Below are 18,144 nucleotides of genomic sequence, written 5' to 3'. Positions count from 1 at the left end.
TTAGTGCTCAGTCAGCAAAGGCCCAGGACAGTGGAGGAGGGTTGTGTTGGGCGATTCGCTTGTAAATGTGCCGCAGTTGGGTCGATTATGCAGTCGCGTGTGCGCAGGGTGTCATTGGTTGGTTCGTCCCAACTCGAAGCGCTTGAGCAGAATGTCATGTTACCTCGACTCCTGAATATCCATCAACAGAAAGAAAAGAGACAAATTCTCCCGAAAGGTAAAAAATGAAATATCTCCGCGGAAGTTTTTAACGTGGTCTATCTGAAACATCTCCATCGAAACCCCTTTGTCGTCATAGTCGATCTCGTTCTCAAGGATTCGGTTCCAGAAGCTTTGTCGTGTCCCCTGTATCCGAAACCAAGCCTGTGCCAGGAGCTAATAAACTTTGGCCCAAGTTGACAACTGTCGACAGCCCATCCCATGGATCCGCATCCATTTTGTAGGGGACCATTCCGAGATGAGGAGACATTGCAAAGGCTGCAGACACAGAAATTGAGCATCAAACAAACATAGAAACACTACGTGTATACAGTTCAAAGATACGAAACAGAATATGTGTGTCTGCCAAGTATTATATGCTGTGCTCTATTCGCAGCGTTATATCAATCACTCTATAGGCTACTCACTATCTTTTTTGAACCCCTCTCCTTAACTTTTGGTGTCCGTGCACTCAGCTGCCAAATGTCCCCTGGTCACCTCCAGTCTTTTCCACCTTGACCTTGACACTGCATTGGTTCAATCCCTTCATCACGACTTCAGGGCCTTTGTCCCTGGCATATGTCGGCCCAGTCACCAAGGAGAAAAAAAGAGAGACCATAGATACTGTGCCGTGTGTGGTGCGTGCCACTCACTGCTCGCCTTGCATTGCATATCTGCAGGTGACTTGGTTACGGTTACGGTTACGTTTACGGCTTCTGATTCTGGACTGGACCGTTCTGTTTCTCCAACCTCCTGAACCCTACCGCTTCCCTATCCGTACATCACCAGATTTCTCTCTCTCCTTGCGACTCACACGAAATTAACGACCTAGCCTTGGCTTTCCAGCATCTACAGTACGTACGCCATCTTCCGTCTCCATCGTCTCCTCCTCTACGGATATCCTTTGGCCTTTTCGTCTTCCCTGCCTCCACCGCGTGGCCCTGCCCTTGTCTTGTCTTGTCCGTCCCGCCCCGTCCCTGTCGTTCTTGTCCTCGTTTGGTTGACCATCTCGGTCCTGTCTCCAGACGGAGCCTCTTCCCCCGCGACCAACAACCGCCACGACTCTATCCGCCCGCCCGCTACTCTCCTCGTTTAGTGCTCCTTGTATCTCATTGACGTGACCTTGACGAACGCTTCAGTCCTTCCACGTTTTCTGATCAGCGTCCGGCTCCTCGCAATCCCCTCCCTGGCCCTGTCCTTCTGGCCTGGCCCTGTCGTGAAGTGACCTCGGGACCCAGTCTTTGGCGGTGACGCCCCTGTTCTCTTCTCACCGGATCGAACTCACGATCTCCAGCGCAACGTCTCGGGCGTTTCCATTGCCTTGGCTCCCGTCTTCTGCGGCCTGGGTCCTCGACTGCTGCTGCTTCTACTTCCTATTTGGTCAGCCCTTTGTTCAAGCTCCTTTACTCCTCCCCGCCGTCGCAAACTGTTGCAGTTCAACCGCCTCATGTTTCGCTATTCACGATCCTCAAGCAAAGCATCATGGTTGATTCTCCAGAACTAACAATCCGTCAGGATTCAGCAGGCGACGAACCTCCTTCTCGTTTCCCCGATCTCGTTAACGACGAAAAGCCGACCGGCCGATATACCCCCGATCTTCTTGCTGGCGTTTATCGAGGAATTCGAAAGCTACCTTCAGTCAAGCTCTCGAGAAGTCCTTCACGGTTGCACTTAAAGAGCTCATCTGGTAGTCTACACTCCGCTCATTCCTCCACCTCGAGTGCACCCCCCGCAAGCGAAGCACCTCCTCAGCATGCTCGAAACTTGACCCTCCAGTATAGTCTGTCGAAGCCTCTACCACGGTCGCCGCCGTACCAAGAATCTATACATCCCCAAGATTCGACCTCCCCCAATCTACCTAGTGTGCCAGAGGGGGAGATTCCTTCACCGAAATTCTTCGATCCGTCACCTTCGACTTCACCACTACCGACACCGCCCCCAAAGACAGAGAGCTTCTTTGAGAGCCGATCAAACACCATGGAGTCTACCTCTGCGCCACCCCAGCACCCATATGGCGCCCACGAAGCCAATAATAGCATGAGCAGTGTGTCGAGTGCCTCCAGATATGACTCGCAAGAGCAAAGCGATGGCCTGAAAGCTAGAGGTACTGGATCAGCTTCTGCTGGTCCATCGCCGAATGTCGCTCAGCGGGCAACCCCTGTAGGCGGGCCTTCCAATGGCCCTTCAACACATCTGTCTGGCCTCATGTGCAATGTTCACCGAACGACTGGACGTGAGCCCCATGCCCTAGTCGGAGCTACAACTACCATTCTGGGCGACAAGCTCTATGTGTTTGGAGGCCGGATCCTGTCTAGAAGTCGACCTGCTCCTCTAACATCGGATATGTACGAGTTGGATCTGATTCGTCGACACTGGACGAAGCTGGAAACAACAGGCGACGTTCCACCACCTCGATACTTTCACTCCATGTGCGCCTTGGGTGACACCAAAATGGTTTGTTACGGTGGCATGTCACCTGCCCCTAACCAACCTCCTGGTGGTGACCAACAGCAACCCGAAATCACTGTCATGTCTGATATCTACATCTACGACGTCAATACCAGAGCCTGGACCTTTATTCCGACACAAGACCCTCCTCAGGGCCGCTACGCCCATTGCGCCTGTATTCTTCCTTCGTCTGCCACCTTTTCTTCGCACCGCGCTCCTCTTTCTGCTCTACAACATAATCCTTCAACCGGCAACCCTAACGAGGGCCGAATCGGCATTAATATTGATGGTTCAGGTGGTGCAGAAATGGTCATTGTTGGTGGACAGGATGGCAGGAACAACTACATTGAGCAGATCAGCGTCTTCAATTTGCGAAGCCTGAAATGGACCTCAACGCAGCCTTTGGACAGAAGCTGGGGCGCATATAGGAGTGTGACCGCCCCTCTTCCGCCTGCAGTGGCTTCCAAACTCGGCCGACGACAATCGAACGGTATGCAACGCCATGATGGAGGTATCAGCCAAGAAGCTCGGGAACCAGGGGCTTCGATGTTGATTTACTGTAATTACAACTTCTTGGACGTAAAGCTCGAGCTGCAAATCCGGGCACCGGACGGTACTCTCACCGAGAGACCAATGTCAGGCAACTACTCACCACCAGGACTGCGATTCCCAAATGGCGGAGTTATCGATACCCATTTCGTCGTCAGCGGCACGTACCTTACCTCATCTCGACAAGAGTATGCGCTCTGGGCTCTGGATCTACGCACCCTGACATGGAGCCGGATTGATGCTGGAGGAAGCGTATTCAGCCAGGGCAGTTGGAATCGTGGAGTTTTATGGAACCGCCGAAACACGTTTGTGATCTTAGGCAACAGGAAAAGGAGTCTCGTTGATGACTATAATCATCGACGTATCAACTTTTCCAATGTGTGCATGGTCGAGCTGGAAGCATTTGGCTTTTACGACAATCCCCGCAAGACAAGTCCGCTTTCAGGTTTCATCTCAGCCAGCAGCCCTTATGCTGGGCCTGGTCTGAGTTTGGCGCGCAAAGCTGGATATACGGCGGGCGGACGATATCACTCAAGGGCGAGCGAGGAGCTCGGCGAGAAGTCATTCGCCATGCGCGAACTTGCCGATATGGATATTCTGTGCATTGGTGGCGAGCGCATTCCAGTCAACTCGAGAATCGTCGGACGACGCTGGGGACCTTATTTCGTGCAGCTTCTGCGAGAGGGAACGGCGACACAAGATGGGAGCGATGCCATCACCCTTAGATCTGGTCTCTCAAGCAACCCCTTACGCGCGTCGGCTATCACAATCACACCAAACTCGAGGGTGGCAGACAGCTCATCCTCCATGATTAGCACTGTTGGCTCATCACTGAGCTCTTCTGGTGCCCCTTCAAGCACTGCAGCTTCAAGTTTTACCACAGGCGCGATGGGCCATGAGGCTAACCCGACGAACATTAACGCGGCGCCTACACCTCACTCACTACCACCAAACTCACGACCGAGATGTCTTTACCTTCCACACACATACCTCACGATCCAGGCGCTGCTTCACTTCCTCTACACGAGCTCTCTACCACCACCGACATCTCCTCTTTGCACCCCACAGATTCTTTGCTCGCTACTCCAGATCGCCCGTCCATACCGTATTGATGGACTATTGGAGGCTGTAGTTGAGCGACTTCACGCTTTGCTCGACAGCCGCAATGCTGCAGCTGTTTTCAATGCGACTGCCATGGCGGCTGGTGGTGGCCGAGGCATTGATGGATCACTCAACCCTAATTTCTTTGTTGGAACTCTTGATCCTGTGGGCTCGCCTACTGCCACTTCTGACTTTTCTCTGGGACATACGCCTGGCGACAGCTTCTCATCGGATCTTCAGACTCGTACTGAGGGCCTGACGCTCAACACCAATGTGCAACAACTGAGCCGACCCTCCAGCGATGAGCTATCTGCTACAACAAGCCAGAGCGGATCAGAGTGGAGTTCCTCGGAGATTGGTGGCAGTGAACGCGACAACTTTGTGTGGAACGGTGAACTAAGCAGTGTAATTGGCCTACAGAAGCGAGGTCTTCGAGGCTTGATGGAGGGTAGGAGGATGAGAGAACGAACAGGCACAGCAGCTGGTGGAAACGGCATGGGACCAAGCTACACAGGTGGACAAGGCCAACAGCGTGTTGGTCTAGGAATAGCAGGATCATGAGCTGATCACGGCGATTTATGAAGCGGGTTAGGGATGGACTCGGCGAAAATATTGTGACATGTAATGAACCCAGTCACGATCTGTAGAAGAGGTGGATTTTGTAGGAGCGTATATGAAGCATTGATGGACATAGCACTTCATAGTAAATAGCATTATCATCACGTCTCATGAGTTCATTTGTTAAACATTTCACCAAACTTCGATTCTCACTCATATGATTCGTTCTGTACAAAGATACTTTAAATCATGCTAATGAACTATGCAATGGGTATCCGATCTATATGCAACTTACAGCTTCACCTTTCCACCCTGAATCTCTCCCCAATCTTTCTCCGTAAAGGGCACATAACTCTCACCCTTAAGCCAATAAATCTCCCCAAGACTCTTATCACCAGTTGGATCGACACCTGCCTCCCGCAGCGCATGTTTCTGCTGCTTCATAGTCCCCGTGATCTGTCCACCGCCAAGTTCGCTCATAGTTCTCAAGAACAGCGGTCTCGCGTACTTGGGCAACTCAGCGCGCACATGAGCAGCTATATCCAGCATTACCTCTGCGGTAGGATCAGAAGATAAATGGACTGCTGCACAACCTGCTCTTCCGTCGTGATGGGGAAGTGAAACACCGTAGACGTTTGCTTCTTTGACGGAGGGATGTTTACACAGTGCATCGCTTACTTCGGCGGTGGAAACGTTCTCGCCCTTCCAGCGGAATGTATCGCCTATACGATCGTGGAAGTATATCCGTCCATCGCTATCCCATCTGACTACATCGCCTGTTCGAAACCACGTATCGCCTTTACTAAACACATCGCGAAGAACTTTTGCTTCTGTAGCTGCGCGATTGTTGTAGTAGCCTTGGAAGCGACCAAATGGGTTTCCTGACGGTAGACGGAAGAGCATTTCGCCTGGTTCGCCGGTACGAGCTTTATAGCAGCGCCCTGTACTGGGATTGCGCTTGGGGAGATCGGTTTCCCAATCCACCTCTACCAAAGCGACGGAGAAGCTCATGATTAGATTGTATACCCAGCCATTACGACCGATTGCGCCGGCGGCGTAGTCATTTTTGCTGAGGTTGAAGGTCGCAAATGTTCCTTCTGTGGCAGCGTAGAACTCGCAGATTCCTTCGACGCCGAAACGTTCTTTGAATTCGTTCCAGATGTCTGGTCTTAACCCGTTTCCAAAAGCTACTTTGACATTGTGCTTCTTGTCGAGACATTCGCCTGTTTCAGGATCGTGCTGTGGTGGTGCAGCAAGCAAGTACCGCAGAGTCTCGCCGACGTAGAGGATTGATGTTGCGCCTGAGTCGCGAACTTCATTCCAGAAAGTCTTGGTTGAGAATTTGCGGCCTAGGGCTTGGGTGCTTCCTGAGAGGAGAGTTGCGCTGAAGGAGAAGATTGTCGCGGAGGAGTGATATAGGGGCATTGACTGGACGGTTAGCTTGGTTTGAGAAGAAGAGGGGAGGGCTTACGGAGTACATGGTGTCGCCTTTTGATCGGTCAAGGAGTTGTTCGGACATTGAACCAGCAACGATCAACTTTCCCCAGGATACAATGGCTGCTTTGGGCATACCAGTCGTTCCAGAGGTATAAATGAGAATAGCCATGCTTGAAAGACTCTTCTCGGATCGATCGGAGTCCGGCGCGCGAACACCCTCTGTCGCAGCGATTTGCGCTTCAACTTCAGGAGTATGAACAATGAAGCGAATGTCCTTCAGCTGATCACGAACATCTTGTCCAACATTCTCCTCGACATTAGGATCCACGATGCACAACTTCGTCGTAGCAGCCTTTAAGCAATGAACCAGCGAAGCTCCAGAGAGGTTATAGTTCAAAAACGCCGGCTTCGCACCAATACTCCAAAGACCAAGCCATACAAAGATATAAGAATCCGAGTTTTGAAAGTCGAGCGCAACAATATCACCTTTCTTGACACCCTCGTTCTTAAGCCACTGTCCATACTTCAGCACCTGTTCGTAAACATCTTTATACGAAAGCCGTTTTCCCTCGAATATAAGTAATGCGCGATCAGAGGTTGAGGAATTAGTGGCTATGTTTTCGAGGAGGTAGTATAGGTTGAGGCGGTCGGTCCATTCGCGATAGTACATTCGTGATGCGGCGATGGTTACGCAGCGCAGGAGGAAGAGGTCGTACCATGTTGAGGACCGGGCGTTGAAGTATGCTAGCGATGCCGCGATTGCGGGGGCGGTTATTGAAAGAGGGACTAAACAGTTAGTTTGCGCTCCAAATTGCAAAGTGTCAAGGCTACTTACGAGGCATTGTTGTTTATGCAAAAGAAAGAGTTGGTGTTGAAGAAAGGGTCAAAGTCGTTGACGTGGGTCGATGGTCTGATAGCGATAAGACGGTGACGACAGCGCAACTCCACTAAAGCCCCGACGACCGAGAGTTTATATAAACGTTATAAACGCTATAAACTGCTTGGCATTGTGTCTGTTGGTTCATAATTGCTATGGTTTTCGCCAAGGGTACCAAGCAGCTCAGCTGGCACTCCACGACGAGACAATTGCCCCATTTGAACTAGATCTCTGCAACCTTGTTGTAAGTGATGTTGTATGCTTCAAACAGGTGATTGTGATGCCTCGGCTGAAAATGAGGCGTAGCAAGTTGATGCGGGGAGGATCTGGGGAAGTTGAGATATCGGAGGATGTAGTAAAAGATGGAATTGGGATTATGGATCGTTAATGGTTCCTGGCGATCTGTTGACGATAGCGCCCGTTGTTAGATGCAGTCAGCACGGCCTTTGCAGGGATTGATGTGTTGGATCGGCGCTGGAGGGCAGTTGATCGATCACAGTGAACAGAACGGCTAGAGCGGTTGGTAGAAGAATAGAGTTCGTTCTTCTGTTTAAGCTAAACTTCGTTCGATTTGGTAGGTAAGGTTACACTTTACATAGACAGCGTTAGGGGCTTACAGCCTTGTAAAGGTTGAATCTCGAGGTAAAATATTTGGCTCCAACGCTGAACGTAACAAATCCAGCTGGCTTTTCGAACTTTCAATTACTTATAGAATAGAAACTAATCTTCAGGAGAGTCGTGAAGACGTGAAATGAATAATCAATTCAAGAGCAAGACGTCCAACTACAAGCTTGGATGAGCTAGACGGAGCAGATCATCGGCATCGGGCCTTAGACTCCCCGACCTCACGTGATATCGTGATGTCGTGTAGCTAAGCTCCCCATCCCTCCACGCATCGATCCAAATTGACAGGGAGCTCTGATAAGAGCCTCTTCACTATCCCCGCCTCAACCTTTCAATCAGAACGGCATAATGGCGCCCGGCGACGTCAAAGACACTTCCGCGGCGCCGTCCGCACCGCCTCCCGAGAAACCATCCGACATTTACAGGAGAACCCGCATCGTCGTCTCCTTTTGGTTGATAGTGCTGTGCTTGGGTGTACCGATATGGTGGAAGACGACTACAATTTACCGAGCGAATCTTCCGCTTGATGGGATGATGCAATGGGCTGAGGGAAAGGTGAGCAGAAACCTGGGATGGTGATATGGTGTTGGTACGTGGTGCTGATGAAGGGGTAGGCTTGTCGTCCTGTGTTTCCTCTTCAGATCTCAGTGAAAGCGGATGCGCTGCAGGAGAATGAGGCGCAGAATCTTGTGCGATTGACGCAGCATGCTCTTGACGACCATAACGACTTCTCTGGACATCATCTACGTCTTCAACTTGCCCCTAAGGGGGGCGCCTCACCATCACCCGCCGCCGATGATGATTCCCATGTCGCCCTTACGATCCAACTTGCGCCTGGCGAGAGCAATTCTGCTACATTAGATCCCGACTCGGCTGTTCTCAATATCGCATATCCCTCCAACGCGATCCCCTCCGCATCGTCGTCGTCTTCCGCACTCGCTACATACATCGCAAACGAGCTACAATCGACATTCTCCGAAGAACAATCCATCATTTCATACCTCCTATCGACTTCCTCAGCCCCCGATGCTAAACCTCAGGGCTTGACCCCCGAGGTCATCGATAGGTTGTCAAAGCGAACTACACGATCCCTACGATACTCGCCAACATACCATCTTACCTTCTCCCTATTCACAGCCGGCGCAGCACCGAGCACATGGGACATTGAGAAGGCGATTGAGGAGTACATGAAGCCAATGCTTGATGTGCTGGGACCAATCCATAACTTTACGATTGATACTCAGGTGCAGCTGTATGCGACACCCGGTGCTCAATCGCAGGTGTTGAGTAAGGAGGACCTTGCGTCTTTCATCAATGCTGCTGAATGGCCTCTGTCTCCTTCAATTGCAGGCGCTCCGACCGTCAACTTTGTTATCTACATCGGCGACCAGAAAATTGGCCTTGATTCGGAGACAGAAACGTCACAGTCGTGGATGTTTCCTCAATGGGGCAGTGTATACCTTCTTTCGCTCCCCGAGACAACGACACATGTATCTAGTGAAACACTCAAGCAGCCAATGCTCACATTCACTGGACATTTGTTGTCACTCTTGGGTACACCTCAATCGGGCTCCCTCCCATTGCGACTATCCACGCTCTCCCGCATCCGCTCAGCAGATCTCCTCCTCCGTGCCTCATCAACCCTCGGCTCTCTCGCTCGTCTGTCCCTCGCGCTCCCCTCAATCTCAATTCCTCATAGCGTCGCCGATGGAGTCGCATCAACAATGGAGCATCTTCAGCAAGCATGCGCTAGCTTAGGCGCCCCTTCTGGACTCTTGCACGCTAGAATCGCAGAGGAAGAGGCAGAGCGGGCGTTCTTTGAGAAGAGTATGGTTGGGCAGTTGTATTTCCCTGACGAGCATAAGATTGCGGTGTATCTACCGTTGCTGGGACCAGTGGGTGTTCCATTGGTTATGGGACTTATTAATGAGCTTAGAGGGTGGGTCAAGAGGAGGAGACAGAGGGCAAAGGATTCGGGAGAGAAGAAGGCCCAATGAGATTAGATTCGATATAGAAGATGCCTATATATGAGCATTAATAGTATGTTTTCTGTTTTGTATTCCCAGTTGACTGTCGTTATGATATTGAAATGTAAGCCACGTGGTTGAGGCGTGCTATTTTTACTTGTGATTATCCCGGATCTCGGCTGTTTTCCCCGTCTGTGCGCCAGCTCTTGACGTAACGACGGCTTATCTTACACAATCCCATGTCATCCCAATCTTTCCCAGTTCTTGCTTCTCCAAACCCAATTGAACCCTCTCACCATGTCATGACACGACCAAAATGCTTCCAGAACCAACACTCACACTAACCCTCCCCAGTATCCACGACGGTCTAACCCTCGACTGCCGAATCTACCACCCGCTCTCGCTGTCTGCGAACCCAAAAGCTCCAACATGGCTGAAACATGCCGCTGTCGTGGCTCATCCTTATGCGCCCATGGGAGGATGCTATGATGATCCTGTGGTTGGAGGGGCAGCTGCGCAGTTACTACGAAAGGGGTTCTTGGTAGGGACCTTTAACTTTCGGTAGGTGATTTATAGGGATGGGGGACTTGAGCTGATTGTGTAGAGGTGCACATGGATCTGCGGGACGGACTTCATGGACTGCGAAACCCGAACGAGACGATTATGCCACCGTTGTCGCTTTTGTTCTACACTACGTTCACGACCTCGATCCCTTCCGACCGCATATCGATAATACCCTCCACAGCGAACCCTCGACACCGACAAGGTTAGAAGCACCGATTAGTCTAGACGCAGCTGTCACTTCAGCGCCTCGACCACGGCCCATCTTGCTCATGGGGGGTTACTCCTACGGCGGGATGATCGTAACGCAAATACCACCCCTCGACGCAATTCTCCAACCGTTCATATCACCCATCGCAGGCTCCGACGCCGCAGAAGTTCGACTTCGAGCTGCGCATCTTGCTGAGCAGCAGAATATTGTGCTTGCGAGTGCCCGTGCCGCAATGATGGAGGGGTCAGCGCGGGGGAGGAGTAAGCGTGGTGTAAGAATTGGGGGCGATGAGGGCGGGAGCCCACGACGAAGTCATTCTAGTGCAAGGAGGAGTTTTTCGCTGGATGATGAGAGGTTTAGAAAGGGTGTTCACGATTTTATCGCCAAGGCGAGAGCTGGAAGACATTCGAGAAACGTTTCGCAGAACCCACCTACGGCTGTCGTACCGCCTGAGCCGGGAGAGCATCTCCCTCGTATTACGGATCTCACCATGCCGCGACCTGCTTACCTCATGATCTCACCTCCCCAAGGCGTGGTCACACATCTGGCGACCATGTCGCTACTCCCTTCGGCATTGGTAAAGAACAAAGATCCGCAGGATGTAGCGGCTGAAGAAAAACTGGTGCGAAATCCGTCACTTGTGATCTTTGGAGATGAGGATGGGTTTGCACCTGTGGGGAAGTTTAGAAGTTGGAAGGCGAAGATGGAAGGGAAGATGGGGTCGCAGTTTAAAGGGACGGAGATTGAGACAGCGGGACATTTTTGGGTGGAGGAAGGGGTTTTGGATCAGTTGGGGGAGAGGGTTGGGGAGTTTGCTGATGAATTACTTGCGGGATAGGAGGTTTATGAGCGTTTTCTTGGGATGATGGAGTAACGGGTTACTGGGTTTCAAGCACAGGTTGGATTGATAGCTGGTATATGGCAAGGGACAGAACCAGAAACGAGTAATGAATCAGGAGAATGTTGAACCTTGATCAGATATTTCCATTTCTATTGTTCTATAACCAAGTCGTTTGATCTATCCAGGTCTACAGCTTCCAGCGCAGCAGAGTAAACGAGTGCTTGGGGAACGTGAACAAGCCCTCGCCATTCCACTTGGACTCCTTGATACCAACCTCCTCCTTCTCAGCAGTGTTGACAACCTTGACGTCCTTTCCACTGACAGTATGAACCTCAACCTCCTTACCACCCGTCAAGCCCCTTAGCTCCGTCTCAAAGTCCTTCTCCTCATGGATATTCACAACAGCAAGGTTGACAACACCATCCTTATCAAGCGCAGCACTAACATCCAACCACGGCGTCTCAATGGCACCGCGAATCCACTCCGGATGCGTAGGGCCCTGGTATTCACCAGCGCGAACATTAACAGCGATGGTAGATCCGCGCATGTACTTGCTGTACAGCAGTAAAGACCACCATGTTGGTTGCTTGAGAAGACCGTCCTTTGTGGTCATAAGGGGAGAGATAACGTTTACGCTTTGAGCGATGTTGGCCATGCCCATGTGCTTGGATTGGCGGACAAAGACGTTGAGCCAGATTGCTACGGCGAGGGCATCGGAGAGGTTGTATTTCTCTTCGGCGCCTTCTTCGCCGGGGGCGCGGACGGGATCCCATACGTTCCACTCGTCGAAGCAGATCTTTTGACGGCGGACGCTGGGGGGCACTTTGTTCTCGATGCGAGCGAGGTCGATGAGACCGGCTGTGATCTCGATGGCACGCTCAGCAGAACGGGGGGCTACGCATTCATCAGTACCCCTGCCATCTCAACCCTGAGGAGGAGAACTTACCAGTAGCGTTCTTGTAGTGATCCTCACTAGCAGTGTAAATGTGAATACTGTGCTGATCAATAAGACTGGCAGTCGTACTTCCGCCCAAGCCGTGAATGTCAAACTTGATACACTCCTTGATGACATACGCGTCCCAAGAGCTGTGGCCTGTTTCGCCGCAGAGAATGAGCTCGACGTTGGGATCGAGGAGCTTGATGGCTTTGGCCCATTGGTAGGCTTTCTTGGCGTAGTCTTCCTTTGTCATTTGGCCGACTTGCCAGGGTCCGTACATTTCGTTTCCGAGGGCCCAGTATTTGACCTGAGAGTGTTAGTGATGGGGGAGAAATAGGGGAGAGTGGATGGGGTACGTTATAGGGTTTCTCGCGGCCGTTTTGACGGCGGAGGTTGGCGTAGTATGTTGGTCTGTCGGAGTTGCAGTACTCGACCCATGCGAGGGCTAAGAAAGTCAGTATTTGATGTTGAGAGGTGATGGCTAGACTGACCTTCATCAAGAGTACCTAAACTCAGTTAGTTTGTGTTTCTTTGTGGGGGATATGAGACTTACCAGTTCCAAAGTTGAGAGCAAAGTAAGGCTCAGTGCCTACAACCTCACACCACTTGAGAAACTCATCTGTGCCAAACTCATTCGTCTCTGTACCGATCCACGCAAGTTCAGGTCTATTCCGTCAGTTCTCTCACTCACTCAATTCCTCATAAAAAGAGGCACTCACCTAGCAGGTCTCTTCTCCCTGGGACCAACACCGTCAAGCCAATGATACGTAGCAACAAAGTTACCGCCTGGATATCTCACAACAGGGCAGTTGAGCTCCTTGAAGGCCTCAATGACATCCTTTCGGAAACCATTCTCATCGGACAGGGGATTTCCGGGGTCGTAGATGCCGCCGTAGATGCAGCGACCCATGTGCCTGTAATACGTCAGGGTGTGGTTTATAAGGTAAGCTGATGGTGAGGCTGGACTTACTCTGTGAAACCTCCATAGATGTTATCCTCGATCTTGGAGATGATGGCACTGGGATCTACCGAGATGGAGGGGCGCTCATCGTCAGCAATGCGAGTAAACGTAGCCATCTCTGCTGAACTTTTTACAAAATAAACTCAACAATATTTACGAAACTTGAGTTACTAGAGAAGAGAGAAGTCACCAATTTATGCCTGATTCTTCCATCTCCATACTAACGGTCAAGTACGGCGAACCCCTCATCTTGGACAATACCATCAGGCGCAACATGTCACTGCGCTTGTTTAAACCCTGTATAAACCGTTTCTTAACCCACCTTTCCCCCCCTCTAATTGGCGCGCTTGTCTTCTCCGCAACACGAGACCTCAGCAGCGTGGACTTTATTCTCGGCCGGGAGATCCAAGTCCGGAAGGGTCTCCACTGTAGAGTCTTCGCCTAACCCGTGTAAGTGAACCAAAAACTTTGCGCACCAGTCATAGAATCAACTGGTACGCGTAGCGGTACAGAGCCGCACTTCTTGTGCGCTCCAATCGGAAGGGTTCGCAAGGTTTATAATCTCCGGTGTTGACAGGTGAAAGTCGTAAACTCCACTGGGAACTTCGCTCCTCGTCAAATCCCCATGGGCAATTTCTCCCGCAATGACCCGCTGTATTCCACCTCCAGACCCCATATTTCCAACTAAAGTTATCTCACCCCATGGGAAAAAACACGTTCGATGTCCCCAACTCAAACTTGCTTTGGGGCCTCGATGATCCTTTTCTAAAGTTCCTCTTGACGCTCGGGTACTCGGAACGACCCCTTGCAATGATGCCTTGCGCTACAACATAACATGTATAAATACACCACTAGACCACCAGATCCTCTCTCAGTTCAGTAAATAAACCATCATCGGCATCATGGCTCTTCCACCAAAGTGGTATCAGTTCCTCGTCTCAGTCTTCGCCTCTCTTGGCTCGCTTCTCTATGGTTATGATCTCGGTGTGATTGCCGAGGTCATTGCCTCTGGGAACTTCAAGAGCAAGTTTGGCGATGACCCTAATGCCACGTACGTTAACTCGTCGCTGTGTGAGAGTCAAAGCTAATGAGTGCAGTGGTGCGGTTGTGTCTGTCTTCACGGGCGGTGCTTTCTTTGGTGCCATGTTCGCTGGTTATGCTGGTGATCGCCTCGGTCGAAAATGGACAATCATGATCGGTGCTTTGATCTTTATTCTGGGCGGTAGTCTTCAGACTGCTGCTGATCACATCAACTACCTCTACGCGGGCCGCTGTCTCGCTGGTCTTGGGTATGTCTCTCCCCAATTCCACAAATTCACTTGTAGCTAACGCTCTCAGTGTCGGTTTTCTCGTCATGATCGTCCCAGTCTACCAAGGAGAACTCTGCCATCCTGACATCCGAGGCCGTGTAACAGCCCTCCAGCAATTCATGCTCGGCATCGGCGCCCTCGTCGCCACAGCCATCGGCTACGGAACATACACTGGCATCGGCGACGACAACTCAGGCCAATGGCGTATCCCCCTTGGTATCCAGAACCTCCCAGCCGTAATTCTCGCCGCTTTGATCCTCTTCTTCCCCGAGTCTCCTCGTTGGTTGATTGACCACGGCCGTGCCGACGAGGGGCTTCAAACACTCGCTAAACTTCACGCGCATGGAGATATTAACGATACCTGGGTGCGCGCTGAGTTTGATCAGATCCAGGAACGTCTTGCGATGGAGCACGAGGCTTCTGCCAAGAGCTACAGTGAGCTCTTCACCGACAAGTCGTGCTTTCGACGTCTGTGGCTTGCTATCTCTGTGCAAGTCGCTGCGCAAATGACCGGTGTTAGCGCTATTCAGTACTACTCTGTGGAAATCTACGCCAAGATCGGGATCAAGGGCGACGAGACCCTTCGATACCAGATGATCTCCTCCGTCATCGCCCTTGTCGCTCAATTCATCTGTATGCTCGTCATTGACAGAACCGGACGTCGCTGGCCTCTGATCGGCGGTAACATTCTCAACTGCATCACCTTCATCATCGCAACTGTTCTTCTGGCTAGTTTCCCTCCTGGATCCGAGAGCACTGGTGGTGGTGCAGCTGGATGGGGCTTCATCGTCGTCACATGGATCTACAACTTCTCTTTCAGCGCTACATGTGGTCCTTTGTCTTGGATCATTCCCGCTGAGATCTTCGATATGAAGACTCGTGCTAAGGGTGTGTCGTTGGCTACTATGATGTCCTTCGCTTTCAACACCATGATCGGCCAGACTACCTCTGTTGCTCTTGATGACAAGCACGGCATTGGCTGGAGATGGTACATCCTCTTCATTGTAAGTTCCCTTTCTCAATTTCACCTGTAACACATACTGATGAATTAGGTCTGCAACTTTACCAACGCCCTCTACTTCTGGGCCATTCTCCCCGAGACCGCTAACCGACCTCTCGAGGAGATGCGATATCTCTTCACGGAGGCGCCTTTGTTCGTTCCTCTTATGGATCAGGCAAAGTTTGCCGCCGGTCAGGATCTGGAGCGCCGCGTTGAAAAGGCTGAGCAGACGCAGGAGCTTGAGCACCAAGAATAAAAGACTTACAAGCAGGTGCCGAAAGTCTGGCAACGCTTATAGTGTGTCTTGATCTAAGCTTACCTGAAGTTTATAAAGTCAGAATAGAATTTACAATTTTAACCTAAGATACTAAAAGACATCCTAAGTTTAGAGTAAAGTTCTTATAAGTTTATAAAAGAATCATCATATTATGACTCAACCTTTGCATTATAGGCAAGTGTCAATGGGAAGCCATTCTGACGATATCTACATCTCAAGATTCAAGCCCCGTTGGTCACCACTGGCTCTTTGCCCTCCGCATTTGTCTTTTCATCCGTACTATCAGGCGTCCCCGGCTTAGTCTCTTCCTCTACCTCGATCACATCATCCTTAGCCTTCTCCATCAACCTCTGTTGCTCCTCAACCCACTTCCCGGCGGCATCAACAGCCCCAATCGGGTCCTCGTGCATAAGTAAATACCCCTGGATAGCCGCAGGACTAAATACCAGGGAGGGAACTAGCCTTGTGAACTCCTCGGCCAACGCAGCTACGGACTTTGTTGTATCCACAGACTTCTCCGAAGCTTCCGTCGTCACAGCATGTTCAATTGACCCAACCTCGTCGTGGGAGGTTCCGTACATTAGTCTAAACAGCTGGGTGATCGTGTCGGAAGAAGCGAGGCCGAATTCAACAGAGAAATCGACCCTTCCAGGGCGCAACAGGGCCGGGTCGATGTTTTCGGTGTGATTAGATGTCATGACGAGGACGCGACCCTCCTGTGCGCCTACACCGTCAATAACATTGAGTAAGCCTGATAAAGAGATAGGTTCACGCATAGGCTTCGGCGGCCCGTTGTTCGCTTGGGTCTCCTGCTTCTTGCGCTTGTTGGTCAGGCCCGCTGCATCTATATCCTCCAACAAAACGAGGCAGGTCCGAGGCAAATCGCGGAAGAGCGTTGCGAGACTGTCTTCCGAGAGGTTAGGCGAGCTGAGACTGATCATATAGATGTTGAGACCCATGAGACCAGCAGCGGCAAGTGTCAAACTAGTCTTTCCTGTGCCGGGCGGGCCTGAGAAGAGGTAGCCTCGTCGGTAGGGAATACCCCTCGTGGCGTACCAATTCTTAGTGCGAGGGTTCAAGTATCGCGAAAGATCTTTAATGAGGCTCTGCTTGATCGTCTCGTCGAGCGCAATAGTCGACATAGGCCGGGTTGGCTTGGACATACACTTTGTCCAAGAGAGCTCATCCCCATATGTCTTGACGGCTCGATAGATGCTTGTGCGGCCTCGTTGTTTCTCGAGGTATTCGATGCGCGCGTTGTAGATAATGCGCTTAAGCACATCAGCGTTCCGACCGAGGCATGAAAGCTCAATCTTCTCCGGGCGCCGCGAAAACGGGGACGATTCCTGGCTTTCAACAGATCTTGTGAAGGAGATGAGGCGATTCTCGTACATGAAGAAATGCGTGCCCACAGAGGGAGTCCAATGCAAAGGCCTTGCATTATACAGGGAAATCTTGGACCTCAATTCATCAAGACTAGCAGTGGGGTCAACATCGTCAACATCGTCCCCGTCTCCATCACCCTGATTACTCGGTGACGGGATCAGCGAAAAGGGCTCATGATCCAGGGTGCTCGACGCAAGAAGGCGATGGTTATTGCGCGAGAGCTTATGCCTCGCAACCCAGCTCATGACATAATTAAAAATCTCATCGTGCGCTTTAATCTCAACACTCGAGATAAACTGTGACTTTGCGGCGCTGCCAACAGCTTGGAAGAGATAGGGTGTGAGGTAAAGAAGGAATGCGACGGACGGAAGGCTTGTGCCGCCAGGGAAGAGGGATTCCACCAAGCTGCTCACTGAGCCTAGGGCGAGGATGCTCTTTGTGCTAGTGGACGTGGTGTTGGCGGCCATGATGGATGATGCTAAAGAAGGGGTTGAGGTCAAGAGAGGAAAAGAGGGCGACTATATATCTCCTCTGGCTGCCTTTTTCGTCATTTACGCACTCACTCCATGCTCGGCGCATTTATTCACTGCCTCTTTTGAAGTAGGCGTTTGACCAACAGTCTCACCTGCATAAGGCAATGCATCACAAGTGAACTGCCTGTCCCCTGAGGGACAAAAGAAACCGCCGATCTACCCTAAGGCTTGTCAAAGCTCTTACAAGTTTAGGATAATTTATTAAAATTTATTAATAAAAAAGTAAATATTTAGAATATGTTCTCTTTATTTTATCAAGTTTTGCCTAAGCCTACTTGATTTATCAATCTTTTCTAAATTGATATAAGTATTTTAATAATCCTCTAGACTTAGGTTTCTGTCACCATTTGCCGTTCCATCCAAAGAGG

General features: G+C 51.0%; 7 protein-coding genes across 19 annotated transcripts; 4 read left to right on the top strand and 3 right to left on the bottom strand.

Annotated features, from left to right (window-relative positions):
- Nucleotides 1-718: 718 nt before the first annotated feature.
- On the top strand, nt 719-5,070 carry FOIG_02575 (uncharacterized protein). 12 transcript variants are annotated; one of them, XM_031199907.1, is made up of 3 exons: nt 724-1,157; nt 1,224-1,578; nt 1,714-5,070. In XM_031199907.1, exon 3 carries the CDS (start codon nt 2,176-2,178, stop codon nt 4,855-4,857), a length of 2,682 nt encoding a protein of 893 aa, XP_031069673.1. In that variant the 5' UTR covers nt 724-1,157; nt 1,224-1,578; nt 1,714-2,175; the 3' UTR covers nt 4,858-5,070. The 12 variants fall into 12 exon arrangements, with proteins under 12 accessions (XP_031069676.1, XP_031069667.1, XP_031069671.1 ...); XM_031199906.1 differs by having other exon boundaries at nt 724-1,445; nt 1,493-1,578; XM_031199899.1 differs by having other exon boundaries at nt 724-1,052; nt 1,493-1,578; nt 1,714-5,032.
- FOIG_02574 (uncharacterized protein) lies at nt 5,034-7,546 on the bottom strand. Of its 2 annotated transcripts, XM_031199895.1 has the most exons (3): nt 7,127-7,546; nt 6,326-7,077; nt 5,034-6,282 (listed from the first exon to the last, which is right to left on the bottom strand). In XM_031199895.1, the coding sequence occupies exons 1-3, from the start codon at nt 7,131-7,133 to the stop codon at nt 5,146-5,148; spliced, it is 1,896 nt and encodes a 631-aa protein (XP_031069663.1). In that variant the 5' UTR covers nt 7,134-7,546; the 3' UTR covers nt 5,034-5,145. The 2 variants fall into 2 exon arrangements, with proteins under 2 accessions (XP_031069663.1, XP_031069664.1); XM_031199896.1 differs by having other exon boundaries at nt 6,326-7,127.
- Nucleotides 7,547-8,079: 533 nt separating this feature from the next.
- On the top strand, nt 8,080-9,863 carry FOIG_02573 (uncharacterized protein). Its single transcript, XM_031199894.1, has 2 exons — nt 8,080-8,347; nt 8,407-9,863. The coding sequence occupies exons 1-2, from the start codon at nt 8,141-8,143 to the stop codon at nt 9,787-9,789; spliced, it is 1,590 nt and encodes a 529-aa protein (XP_031069662.1). The 5' UTR covers nt 8,080-8,140; the 3' UTR covers nt 9,790-9,863.
- A 96-nt stretch (nt 9,864-9,959) lies between these two features.
- On the top strand, nt 9,960-12,193 carry FOIG_02572 (uncharacterized protein). The gene is made up of 2 exons (XM_031199893.1): nt 9,960-10,320; nt 10,364-12,193. The coding sequence occupies exons 1-2, from the start codon at nt 10,076-10,078 to the stop codon at nt 11,367-11,369; spliced, it is 1,251 nt and encodes a 416-aa protein (XP_031069661.1). The 5' UTR covers nt 9,960-10,075; the 3' UTR covers nt 11,370-12,193.
- Nucleotides 9,990-13,517, bottom strand: FOIG_02571 (alpha-N-arabinofuranosidase C). The gene is made up of 7 exons (XM_031199892.1): nt 13,280-13,517; nt 13,029-13,223; nt 12,863-12,975; nt 12,801-12,815; nt 12,666-12,754; nt 12,319-12,616; nt 9,990-12,266 (listed from the first exon to the last, which is right to left on the bottom strand). Exons 1-7 carry the CDS (start codon nt 13,384-13,386, stop codon nt 11,560-11,562), a joined length of 1,524 nt encoding a protein of 507 aa, XP_031069660.1. The 5' UTR covers nt 13,387-13,517; the 3' UTR covers nt 9,990-11,559.
- Nucleotides 13,518-14,172: 655 nt separating this feature from the next.
- Nucleotides 14,173-15,844, top strand: FOIG_02570 (uncharacterized protein; the record flags this gene model as incomplete). Its single annotated transcript, XM_031199891.1, has 4 exons — nt 14,173-14,321; nt 14,368-14,559; nt 14,609-15,584; nt 15,633-15,844. The coding sequence occupies 4 exons, from the start codon at nt 14,173-14,175 to the stop codon at nt 15,834-15,836; spliced, it is 1,521 nt and encodes a 506-aa protein (XP_031069659.1). The 3' UTR covers nt 15,837-15,844.
- Nucleotides 15,845-15,920: 76 nt separating this feature from the next.
- FOIG_02569 (uncharacterized protein) lies at nt 15,921-17,848 on the bottom strand. Its single transcript, XM_031199890.1, has one exon. It carries the CDS (start codon nt 17,708-17,710, stop codon nt 16,079-16,081), a length of 1,632 nt encoding a protein of 543 aa, XP_031069658.1. The 5' UTR covers nt 17,711-17,848; the 3' UTR covers nt 15,921-16,078.
- Between the last annotated feature and the right edge of the window lie 296 nt (nt 17,849-18,144).

Source organism: Fusarium odoratissimum (assembly GCF_000260195.1).
Source record: "Fusarium odoratissimum NRRL 54006 unplaced genomic scaffold supercont1.3, whole genome shotgun sequence".
In the NCBI taxonomy this organism is placed as follows: domain Eukaryota; kingdom Fungi; phylum Ascomycota; class Sordariomycetes; order Hypocreales; family Nectriaceae; genus Fusarium; species Fusarium odoratissimum.
Note: the sequence above shows the minus strand (reverse complement) of the source record. Positions and strands in the feature narration are given on the sequence as shown.

Excerpts from the sequence above, each read along its gene's own strand:
- FOIG_02572 (XM_031199893.1), top strand. The coding sequence starts at position 10,076 with ATGCTTCCAGAACCAACACTCACACTAACCCTCCCCAGTATCCACGAC. Across the intron at positions 10,321-10,363 it reads GTAGGGACCTTTAACTTTCG|AGGTGCACATGGATCTGCGG; the intron begins GTAGGTGATTTA and ends CTGATTGTGTAG.
- FOIG_02571 (XM_031199892.1), bottom strand. The coding sequence starts at position 13,386 with ATGGCTACGTTTACTCGCATTGCTGACGATGAGCGCCCCTCCATCTCG. Across the intron at positions 12,976-13,028 it reads AGGGAGAAGAGACCTGCTAG|ACCTGAACTTGCGTGGATCG; the intron begins GTGAGTGCCTCT and ends CTGACGGAATAG. Across the intron at positions 12,617-12,665 it reads GCCGCGAGAAACCCTATAAC|GTCAAATACTGGGCCCTCGG; the intron begins GTACCCCATCCA and ends TAACACTCTCAG.
- FOIG_02574 (XM_031199895.1), bottom strand. Across the intron at positions 6,283-6,325 it reads AAGGCGACACCATGTACTCC|TCAATGCCCCTATATCACTC; the intron begins GTAAGCCCTCCC and ends CTAACCGTCCAG.
- FOIG_02575 (XM_031199901.1), top strand. The coding sequence starts at position 1,681 with ATGGTTGATTCTCCAGAACTAACAATCCGTCAGGATTCAGCAGGCGAC.
- FOIG_02573 (XM_031199894.1), top strand. The coding sequence starts at position 8,141 with ATGGCGCCCGGCGACGTCAAAGACACTTCCGCGGCGCCGTCCGCACCG. Across the intron at positions 8,348-8,406 it reads TGCAATGGGCTGAGGGAAAG|GCTTGTCGTCCTGTGTTTCC; the intron begins GTGAGCAGAAAC and ends ATGAAGGGGTAG.
- FOIG_02569 (XM_031199890.1), bottom strand. The coding sequence starts at position 17,710 with ATGGCCGCCAACACCACGTCCACTAGCACAAAGAGCATCCTCGCCCTA.